This window comes from Electrophorus electricus, chromosome 11 (genome assembly GCF_041902795.1).
Source record: "Electrophorus electricus isolate QZ-2024a chromosome 11, ASM4190279v1, whole genome shotgun sequence".
Taxonomy (NCBI): Eukaryota; Metazoa; Chordata; class Actinopteri; order Gymnotiformes; family Gymnotidae; genus Electrophorus; species Electrophorus electricus.
This window is the reverse complement of record NC_137507.1, coordinates 4,506,148-4,518,351: the sequence shown is the minus strand read 5'-3', so window position 1 is coordinate 4,518,351 and position 12,204 is coordinate 4,506,148. Positions and strand designations below refer to the sequence as shown.

The following is a 12,204-nucleotide window of genomic DNA, read 5'->3' as shown; positions in this document are numbered from 1 at the left end:
GCCACTTCAGCCCCATTCAGGTCTCAGTAATGTGGAGGCTGCTGCCAGTGAACAAAAGGAAGACCTGGTGAAACTATGTCAAGGAGCAGCAAAGGTGTCTTGTACTGACCTGAAAAACCATGGGGCATGAAACAAGTGCATGCATGACCTCCATGAAGGATTCCACAGTCAAACACATCTCCTGCTTAGCCATCTTCTCCCGTTTTGCAATCATTAACGCTCAGAAAGGCACCAAATGTAAGTAGTAATTCTCTAATTAGCTGACCAGGAGGCTTTGCGAGATCAATACAAATCTAATAAACTGCTACTAATAATTGAATAAATGTTTCAGCCCACAGCCACATACTTGTGACCTCCTGCCTCTCTATGTGCTGATTCCCAATTACAGAATTATGAGCACACTGTAATGATTAGGATGAAGATGCTGAAACATCTACAGAGGGGTGATGTGGAGTGACCGCAGGTGGGAGCCTGCACCAGCCTTTGTTACTGCCAACCCTTATCGATCCGCCTCGCAAACTCCTTCACCTCGCCGCACGCTATTCCCCGCCACTGGCCGACAACAGTTACCATGACGACAGACCATTCGATCCGAGCCGTATTCAACAAATCGAAGGCGCCTGTTGGGAAGTCTCCTGTTCACAACAGCAGCAACCTGGTGGATTTACCTTCACACCTGGCTTTCTCTTTTCTGGGTTCGTGTGTTATCGGCAGACCATGAAGGTCAAGGCAGGCAATGCCTCAAGCTAGCATCTGTACCTAGCCTACCCGGTTGTGTAAGGAAACAACAAGGCAAAGCCCTTCTGAAAAGGACTTCCCTGCAGTACTACAGGATAAAAGTCCTCCTCCGTTTCTTTATTTTACACACAGAAAAGCAAAGAAGGTGTGAAAGAGTAGGCTGTGTGCTGTGAGTGTTGAGGTTTGGAGTGCCCGCTGGCCAAGTTTATTTTTTTAAGGGTCATGACAATTACTCCAGGCAGGGGGAGACAGTATGTCCAGCTCCGGCAAAGTCTCTGTTCATTGTTGAACAGAAAAATGGCCACATTCATGGTGTAGAGCTTCACATTTCTTGAGGTTTTATCGCATCAACATTGGGTGCATAGGTTTAGGGCTCAGTAGTCTCACTAACTAATTAGAGACCGATTTGCACGATTTTATCCAGAAGGTCACAGATGTCTGCCAAACAGAGTTCTGAGTTACATGTACAAATGAATACAGTCAGGCATTTCCTGTGCCGAATCTGACAGCTAAGCCCAGATTCGGACAGTAGGAGGGTCATGTAGCTAAGTCGTCAGCTTTATCACTACTTACTGTTACAGCAAGTCCTTGCAACAAAATCAGTGTTCAGCATGTGTATTAGTCAGGAAATATTAAGTGCATAGCTGCAGGAAGGAAGCAGTCTTTTACCAATTAAATTTAATTTAAAATTTTAAAAATAAAACTACTTTTCACATGTAAGAGGAAATTTAACCAAAATCCAGAAAATGCTGTCAGCATACAGTAGGCTTCAATATTCTAGTAATTCAAATTTAACAGTCACTGAATTAGTAAATTTATAGGATACTCGGGTATCTTGGAAATTACTAACAAATTATTTTCCTAAAAAATAAACATAACTCAGCAGACCTTAACAACTTCATATACCTGATGTGGTCACTGACCTTAGTGGTCACAGTTCCAGCTTATTAACTACTCTTCCTTCAAATGCCAAAACACCACAAGTAAATATGTTATCTGTACCTTGAGTCTTTAACATGGGGACACAGGGAGAGAAAAAGCAACACTTTCGGTTTGCAGCAGCACCTGACTAAGTGTTGCCGGTCATCTGGGAACAGACTGAGTGAACTACAGAGGTTTTAATGGCATCACACAGCTGGTTAGCGATGATCTTTTGCCAGAGAGAATAGCGAAGTTTTGTCAGTCATGTCCAGTCCAGGAAGCCCATGGCACTGAATAGTTCAATGTGTCCTATAGAACTCCAGCACACCTGTTTATCAGTTTATCAGCCTTTCATGAGCTAAATCTAGAAAGCTGGGCCAAAGAATATCTAAACTCTTGAAGTACCAGGTTTCAAATAAGTTAATGTGATTTTAATGTTGAAATACTTGTGATGGGGTATTTCAGCATCTAATGAATTGTCAAATAAATAATATTGTGAAATAACAGTTCTGGCAGATTATGTACACATTGTGGTCATTCAGTCTAGCTAATAAGGATTCTGAAATATGAAACAGCATATTTTTACACTGCTAAGACTGTATAAGGTCTTTATAGAATGAGATTGGTGTCCTTTAGTTTGAAAGTGCATGATGTGCATCATCATCATCATCCAGTATTTATACAGTTAACTTTCACTTAAAAAGTAATTAGGAATAACGGGTGTTATATAAATGTAGTGGAGTAAAAAGGATTCATTCTTACTGTGAAAAATTTAAATACTCAAGTAAAGTATAGTGTAATTGTAAATAGTGTAATTGAGTACAGCAATGAAGTACTGGTACATAATTTTTGTACACCACTACTTCTTCCCAAGGAAGAACAAAGTTCAAAGACGTTTGTCGCCACGAGCATCTTGTTGGTGTTGTGGCACAAAATGTCACACACAGCAGTCAAGTGGATATGCAAGCTGGGAGACATGATTAGCACAGAGACGCTTAAAAATACAAGTTACCAGACAAAAGCCAGCCTTTTCTCTCTTTCTCTCCTGTTTTAATATGAGCTGGGAATTCAATCTTTCACTTTTAATAGGATCTTGACCTTCTTGTGTCTGCTCACTAAAATTAGCATGCGTCTCACTCGGTGGACCGACTGAGCTGAGTCCCCAGAGATGGGGGGCGTGCGAGGTAAGGACGATCTGTCTGCTCCTCTACCACAGCCTCCCAATCAGACAGCACAGGGTTCATCTCACAAATTGGACCCCCCCCCCCCCCCTTCCTTTCACAGAAGCTCCATCTGTAAAAGTTGAGCTCATTTCATCAGCTTAAAGCAACACCGTGGCCCACAAATGGCTAACTGTGCTAACAATATATTAAAGCTACTGGGGGCAAATTAGTACGATCTCACAGTAGTCCTGACTGGCATTCACATTCACATTCATAGCTTGTATGGAAGAAAGTATGCCCTCATAATGAAGAAATCTAATAAGATATTCTACAGTATTTTAAACATTCTGCCTTGGCAAACAAAGTTCAACAAAACTGCCTTAAGTATCTTTAAATTTCCATCACTGTTAGGAATCTCTGTGAAAGCACATCTTTAAATGTTTGCTGCTAAGATCCTTATAGTCACAGCACTTAGCATAATTCCCTGTCGCTTGTTTCTTGTGAAGGGAACGCATTTCACACACTCTATGCAAAGTCCCTGAAGCTCCCCACATGGACAACGTTCTTCTGTGACAAGCAGACACCTCTGACATGGTCACACCCAGTCTGCACACAGTCTGAAAGCTCCTGATTCACCTAGGGAGACTGTGGTCACTGCTGCGTAGCATCTGTGATAGGATTTCACTACACAGTACTTTAGACTTTACTGACATTAACCTCAGTTTTCTGGCAAGCATTTGTGAGTATACTCTCTATACACGGAGGTCAGACGGTTCTGACAGCTTTCAGTTAACTGACGCTAATTCCAAGTGGTTAAGATGATAAATCCAAAGGGTTAGCAAGTGGTAGATTCCTTAAATGAAATGTAAATAAAAAAATCAGCACTCTCATTCAAATGTGCCTCCCACATTTATGACTTCATCCATAGTGGTTAATCTAACCAGAAGACAACTTTTTCATCACATTTAATGGAAAAATGTCAGGTTTCTAAACATTTAAAATGAAGGAAGAGCGTGGAAAAAGTTTAAAAGATACAAAATGTTATTCACTAATTTCTTTTATGGTAAAATACATTCAAAATACCATAGAACATATTTCCAGTTTGTTCTTTAATATCTTTATATTAGACCTATCTGACAGTTCCCTGAGCGATGGTGGGAAATGAGGCATGAAAGCTATGCTTTCCGTAAGTCTTTCCCCCAAAAATGTGTCAAGAGGGCGACGCTTTGCTCACTTACTTGGTGATTTTGTGGATCCACCGCAAGTGTAAACAAAAGTGTCAAGAATTCAGAATTCATTCTTTCCAGGTGACAGCACTGAGGTGGCAGAATGATGCTAATGAGCACGAAAGGGAGCAATCAAGAGGAAACCAGACTTTGCTATATATTAAAGACACAACTCCTTGATGTAATATGATTACATATTGGCCCGTATTATTTTACCAAAATGACTGATGCTCGTTGGACCTGTGATTCCTCAAAGCAGCCAGCAGGCGCTCATCTGTAATGACCATGACTGGTCAGGATACTCCCAGCACATAAGACGAAATGTCCTGATATGTAAGAACACACACTGCATCCTGCAGCTTTCTATAATGCCAGCATTGTGAAAATCACAACTGCAGTATTGATTCACAAATAAATATTGCATAGCCCAAGAGTGAATGAAAAAAGAAAGATAAGCAGATCAGAAACACCTGCCATCATTAGCAGTGGCAGAAAATAACTCCTATCTCCAATATGCTGAATTAATCACACTCCTTCACCTTCTTAGGGGCATCTCATCCTCCTCAGTTTTAAAGGATCCCCCCAAAGGCTGGGCCAGCTAAGCCGTGATGAATAAAAGAAGAGTGCTGATCAAGGAGCAGCTTTTTGTTTTTAAAATCTTAATAAACGGTCAGGAGGAAGCTAAACCAAAATCACCACTCATGCTGTATGATGGTTTATCCTGTCATGAAAGACAGTATGCATCAGCAGCTAGACACCAATCACATCAGTCGCCAAGATCCCCTCATATAAATACGGATAAAAATGTTGTGGTTAATACCTGATACAAACAGCTTTCTAGAAACACCCTCAAATGAGATGTGTACTAATGAGGGTGACCGTGAAGAAAACGGAGTGGGAACCAATTAGTGTAATTCCTTGTTAATTTCATTTAAAGCAAATTTAGCATTTGTGGGTGAGCTAGTCCTTCACGGACCTGCCTACTGTTGTAGGGCCCTACGGACTTACAGCCACCCTTGCATGATTTGGGGACGTTGCCAGGTCTAAGGCTTCATTTAGAGAACACTAAAAATATGCAAAATGAACAATTCCTTTGTCCAGTGGGAAGCCCCATGAAACACAAATGGGAGCAAACAGTGACTCAATATTATACACAGATATTAGATATTATTTATCAACACTAAATAGAATCCTTTGTAATATATTGGTATTCCAACATTCAGAAATGCTGCAGTCATATAGGTCACTGCTTGTCAGTACTGTGATGGTCACCTTTTTTTTTAATCACTTTCAAGACAGCCAAACAGAAGACTAAGAGTACAGTGAAGATTTTTGCACAGACGAGACGCAGCACAACTACGCTCTGAAGTGGAATAACATCACAGCCACTCTACCCGTCGAGCCAATGAGCTCGCTGCCTTGCTATAGCTTGCCGCCGTGATACATGTGAATAAAAGGCTGCTTCTACTCAAATGCATCCAAGAGTGGCTCCCGTCAAAGTATCTATCTATCTATCTATCTCTCTCTCTCTCTCTCTCTCTCTCTCTCTCTCTCTCTCTCTCTCTCTCTCTCTCTCTCTCTCTCTCTCTCTCTCTCTCTCTCTCTCTCTCTCTCTCTCTCTCTCCCCCCAAGCTGCGAAATCCCAACTCCGATGCGTTCCGTCAGTGGCTATCGAATACGGTCGTTATTGCACCTGCTTTGGTAATACCGGACAACAGCAGTGCAGCAAAAGCCAGAGGAGACAGCAGCTCCAGCGGTGACTGAACTAAACAAGGTCCGCGAAGATTCCGTCAGAAAGAAATGGACGTAATGCTACTGCTAGGAAGAATTGCACTTGTATCTTTTATCTGCCTCTTTTTTACGTCTTGTGGATTGGCTTGCGGTCCCGGCAGAGGTTACGGAAAGCGGAGGCACCCAAAGAAACTAACCCCGTTGGCTTACAAGCAATTTATCCCAAACGTGGCTGAGAAGACTCTTGGGGCCAGTGGCAAATACGAAGGCAAAATCACAAGGAATTCAGAGAGATTTAAAGAACTCACGCCGAATTACAATCCCGACATTATCTTCAAGGATGAAGAGAATACAAATGCTGACAGACTGATGACACAGGTATAGAATCACGTATGCGCAAATGCGCGGATATGCTACTAGGCGCACCGGGTTCACGACAGCCCAACAGAAGTGTTTAATTTTTTTTAAGTATTTTTAACTGTTAATGGTCTTATGAGCGATTCTGCATTAACACAGGTGGAATAAATATGCACGAGCATGTATATGTATGCCAGGGTGTCTTGTTAATCATTCTTCATAACTTGCGCTGCTTTTGTCAGATGACGCGCTACGCCGACTTCGCAATTTTGAATCGTCACATTCTTTCTTCCTTTTCAAGCTTACATATTCAGGTTTTGCAGCCAAGTTTTTACACGCTTATACCATAGGCTGTGCCAGCTAGTAACATAAACTTAAGCAGTAGACACTCCCACCCTTTGCGTTCCGCAATAGAGTAGCACATACTGCGTAGTATGTAGAGCCGAACAACATTTAATATCAAATGTGCAAATTTAATTATCGTTTGGATGCACGTTCCTCTTGCGAGTCACATTACGTGTTTGCATTTGAATAGACACCTTCGGCATGACCGGCTTGCATTGCCAAAGTCAAAGAAAATGTGGGTCAGAAGTGATCATTTCAGATGTTTCGCGTCTATTATTGGACATTAGACTCCTGTGGTGAGCCGGTGGCTGTTGGTGGGATCCAATTATTCCTAAGATATTGCTCGGCTGAGTTCTTTAATCGAAGTGCTGGGGGGGATTCGTAGCCGGTCTCTTCCAGCAGCGGGTCCTGAGACGGGGGCACATGCCTTTTTAGATTCTGAACCAGTCCGTTCCTTGCGCGAAAGCTACTTTTATAAGAAATCCAAAAATGTTAACAAACAAACGGCCCAGTCATCGCAGTACATTTCGTTTTATGGGGTGAGCCCGTCGCTGAGAGCATCGCCAAAATGATGAGCACCGTCTGATACATCGCGTGAATTTTCAGGTCCACTTACTGTCCCCAAGTTATCGATCGGGGCGTTTGGAGTCTGGGACTACTGCCCTCATAACTAATAACCAACAAGCGGTGTTCACGTTACACTACCATAATATGTCCTAAATACGAGGAAATACAGGGTCAACTAAATTTTTTCAGATAGCATTTCAGAAGGCTCTTAGAATTAAGAGACACCATGGAATCTGTGGGGAGGTTCGTCAGTTATTTACTTATTTCGTTACTCTTCCAAAGTGGCACCCTTAATATTACCCTCATTTTGGTACCAGTATTAGATTTGATTCGAAGGGGGTCTTGTTGAATAAAACTATTCGCTCAGTGCTTCACGGTGTTTGACAAGAATGGGGTCTGACTTGCGCCACACGACCTGACAAGCAGAATTGCACCTGTGGAGGCATTTTTCAAGGCAGGTTTAGCATTCTTCTCTTATCGCTGAGCTGACATAACTTTCTTCCTAACGGGCTGATTCAGGCGCAGACACGTGTGAATCAATAAACTTGATGACTGACTTCAAAACGTAACTACACGTGCGTAAGAGCGTGCGTGCGCTTCCAATGTCCACACGTTTTACAGGATTCAGGTTAATTGCAAGAGAAGCGCAAATATTTTTAATCTGACGAACGCTCTCTCTCTCTCTCTCTCTCTCTCGCTCTCTCTCTCTCTCTCTCTCTCTCGTATACAGCGATGTAAGGACAAGTTGAATTCATTGGCCATTTCGGTCATGAACCAGTGGCCTGGTGTGAAGCTGCGTGTGACAGAGGGCTGGGACGAGGATGGCAATCATTTTGAAGAATCTCTACACTATGAGGGCCGGGCGGTGGACATAACTACCTCTGACAGAGATAAAAGCAAGTACGGGATGCTGTCGAGACTCGCCGTGGAGGCTGGATTCGACTGGGTCTATTACGAATCCAAAGCCCACATACATTGTTCCGTCAAAGCAGGTGAGAAGCTTCCCGCTCCAGTGGTTTCGCTGCACCCTAATCTATCTGTTTAATTTCAAGTGTAAAAATACCACATCATGTTATTACACTGACGACTGCGTTGGTTTTATTAATCCAGATCAGATTAATATAGCATTCCATTTGAAAATCCGGGATTTAGGAGTAGATCTTGGGTGTGGAGTGGCTGAAAAGCTGTCTCACTTGACAGACATATGGTACACGACTTTTCTCTGCAATTAAAGTACAAATCCCCAAGCGGTCGGAGGAGGAGCTTTGTAGTGTAAGGTGCATTTGTTTCTTCTCTTGGAGGATGTCCTGGGTGTGTGTGCACCTGAGCAAGCAAACTACACAAATCATTTAAAAGCCTAAATAAATCGACTAAATGCCCAGTTGGAATGCCAGTGTATCTGGTATTTTCAATTATCTTTCTATTAGAAGACACACCCACCCTTTATATATCTACATCATGAAGCACTAACATTTCAGTTGCATTTCATAATGTCATGTCATTCGCCACAGATTTGAGCATTTGATTTAGGTCACCCAAGTAATGCAATGAATGTTTTAGATATTAAATGTACCACCTTATCGTAACACATTTCTTTTCTTGTCATTTATTCTCACTTTAGAAAATTCGGTTGCTGCTAAATCGGGTGGTTGCTTCCCTGGATCTGGAGCGGTTACTCTTGAAGATGGACGGACAAAAAATGTCAAAGATCTAACAGTAGGAGACAAAGTGCTAGCCGCGGATGAGGAAGGAAATATTGTGTACAGTGACTTTATTATGTTTTTGGACCACGATCCGACAACACAAAGGGAGTTTCTTGTCATTGAAACATCTGAGCCCGCCAAAAAACTGCGACTCACCGCCGCACACCTAGTGTTCGTCCGGAACTTGTCAGTTGACTCAGGTATGACAGCAAAATTTGCCAGCAGCGTGCAACCCGGTCACGAGGTATTCGTACTTGATGGCGCTCGCGGACATCCGAAAAGCGTCAGAGTGGAGCGGATTTATACGGTAGAATACACGGGGTCTTACGCACCGCTTACCGCACATGGGACTATAGTGGTCGACCAGGTGCTCGCCTCGTGCTACGCAGTTATAGAGGATCACCGGTGGGCGCATTGGGCTTTCGCCCCAGTGAGGATGAACCGCTGGCTGACGTCGTGGTCTCTCCCTACCCACGATGCAAACGTCACTCTCCGGGAGGATGGGATCCACTGGTACTCCAATTTGCTGTTCCACATCGGCACGTGGTTGCTGGACCGAGACTCTTTCCATCCGCTCGGGATTTCAAGACCGAGCTGAGATTACAGTAGAGGGACATGTGACGTCAATTTAAGTGACTAGAATTTCTCTTTTTCTTTAAAAGAAGCCTTAACGTGTTCATTGGATAATTTATTTGCATTTGGATCATTTGTCTACGGAAATGTACAAATGGATTCAAGTATTCTGTGACCATTCACTGCGCATTAAAAAAAAAAATAAATAAGAAGACTGAAAGGAAAGAAGAACTGAGCGAACAATAACTTTCGAATGCTGTTCAAATGTGCAACTGACTGCTATAGCCTATTTTATGGGATAGTCTGACACTCATAAATTATATTTTTATACACAGATTTGTATATTAGATTTTTCGTAAATATTTACAGAATCACATTTCGTTATTTGAAATAGTGAAAGGTGCGAAACTTTGATGTATTTAAACATACGAAAGAGGAGTATGTAAAATGATAAAGTATGTAGTTGGTTTGACTGCTCTTTTTACATTTGTTTAGCCATTTACACTGATATCTTATTTTTCGTTTCACTTGTACACTCATTGACAACGTTCCGAAAATAAACTGATGGTAATGCAAAGGATACGTTTTCTCATGTTTCTGAAAAATTGGGATAGTGTATAGTTAATAACAGTAATGAGTACCAAAACAATCAATATTTTATACTAATTTATTGTTAAAAAACAAGCAAGAAATGCAGTGGCTTACCGTAACTGAACCACGAGACATGTTACCTATAATTCCCATAAACGTATTTCATTGGATAATCATTACATTTTTCTTTCTTTCCACTTTCGACAATACATACTTGTGGCTGATAACATAATGTTTGTCTCAACAAAACATGCGGCACCAAACAGCGGAGTGAAAACAAACTGTAGGAACATTTTTAAAACTGTTTTGTTGTTGTTGTTGTTGTTTGTGAATTCCATTTACGTTACTTTTGCCTTAAACTGCACTCAACAAATCAGGACAGTCTCCTTACCTCTCAAACCACAGGCACCATGACCTGACCATTATAGGCTATAGCACAGTACAAGTGCGACATCTCGTGGCTGGTAATAGCGTGGAGCAATAAAATGCCCCTTACCAAAGTCACATAAGACTTTTACCACGGCTTAATTTTAGACATAGTTTATAGCAGCCTGTGTTAAAAATGATTGATTAGTGGTATCTCAGTGGTTAAGGTACTTAACTTGTAATTGGAAGGTTGCAGGTTTAAACCCCGCCACTGTTGGACCCCTAAGCAAGGCTCTTAACCTTCAACTTGTACTCAGTCATAAAAGCGTCAGCTAAATGTAAAATCAGATCGTTTAAAACCAACTAATTCTATAGGAGTTCCTCTAAATGGATGTGATTTGTCGCAATTTTAAAGACAAGAATTAACACTAAATGCTTTGTAAATCAACAATATGCATTGTAATATCGCAAACTAAACACTTTGGTGTGAGACAGAATGATGCTGGCTTGTTTTTTGTTCCCGTGGTATCACATGAAGTCTGACTATTGATATCTCCGGTGAGCCCCCCTGGGGGGGGGGGGGGGGGGGCGGACGACGACGACAACAACAACAACAAAATAAAGCCATCATCATTCTGTTTCGATAACTGGCATGCACAACTACGCAACTATATCCATTACCCATAAATCAGTTACATCTGTTTGAATAAGAAGCTTAACAACGCGGTTATTATTAAGGGTTAGTCCCATACTGATGTGAAGATCCTCTTCGTAATTGTGGTTTTGTGCCTATGGGCAGTCAGACGCACAGATGTTGGGAAAGCATTTCGTCTACGCGTGGTTAAAATCAACAGATTTGCTGGCTTCCCTCAAACTAAGCTAAACTAAGCTTTAAATGATACGGGCTCAACATTCACTGGAGGTAAGGACACGTTTTTTAAATTGACTGTGTAATATGAGTAGGCTACAATCAAACATGACACCTTCTATGACCAAGCAGCGTACAAAAGACAACTTTATTAAGTGAAGCAAAGTAGTGCAGGTTGTGGGTCCTAGATGTATTTATAAATTGCTGGGTTCCTAAAGCGTACTTCGAATATACACTACAGAGAAACTTTTAGGAGTGAGTTTAATGATTATCGTGGCCATTATATTAGGCCCACTAATAAGTTTGCATGTTTGAGGTGTTCGCTAAACTCAAACGTTTACAGAGGATCAACAATGGAATTGCCCTCGAGGGTCAGTAATAACACGAGTGACCGGTTCACCTCCTCTCCTCTCACCCAGAGCGTCCACCAGACATCAGTCAGACTCCTGTCACAAAGCTTGCGATGAGTGATGCAGACAGGCGGGAATAAACACTACAGCGCGGAGCTTTTTCGCTCTCAACGGTTCGGTCACATTACTTAATGAGAAAAGTAAGTAACATCCTTTTAAAGACTGTTGCAGCAGGGATTGAAATTCCACTAGCGCTGCGCTTTTGAGGAGCGAGCGGTGTTGACTCTGCGTGGTTCAGACTTGCCAGCGTGCACAAAGGGAGCGGCGTGGAGACGGACGGATGACCTAAGGCCCGGCGCAGGCACAAAAGCGCCGCCGAGGAAACATTCCTAGGGTGCGGGAAAATAAACTAGTCGCTAATCCTCTCGCCGGTCCACAGTCCGCCGGATTAGAATAGGACCACTCTCGGTACATGTTGACATTCCCCCAGCACAAGGCACACGTAGGGGTCTCGGAAAATATTTCAAAACGTCTTGGTACAACCAAGACATAAAAAACAATAGATGATGAAGTAAAAGACAATAGTCATCTTGAATCAAAAGAGGTCAACCCATGTGTTCTGTTGCTGACCTAGATTCAAGATGTATTCGCTGTTGGTGGGGATAAGTCATAAAAGCAGTAGTTAGAAACATGACCCTAGACGAA

At 42.1% G+C, this 12,204-nt stretch overlaps 1 protein-coding gene across 1 annotated transcript; it reads left to right on the top strand.

The window, feature by feature from the left end:
• Window positions 1-5,559: 5,559 nt before the first annotated feature.
• On the top strand, window positions 5,560-9,880 carry shhb (sonic hedgehog signaling molecule b). The gene is made up of 3 exons (XM_027001266.3): window positions 5,560-6,157; window positions 7,779-8,040; window positions 8,670-9,880. Exons 1-3 carry the CDS (start codon window positions 5,849-5,851, stop codon window positions 9,347-9,349), a joined length of 1,251 nt encoding a protein of 416 aa, XP_026857067.1. The 5' UTR covers window positions 5,560-5,848; the 3' UTR covers window positions 9,350-9,880.
• Window positions 9,881-12,204: the final 2,324 nt, after the last annotated feature.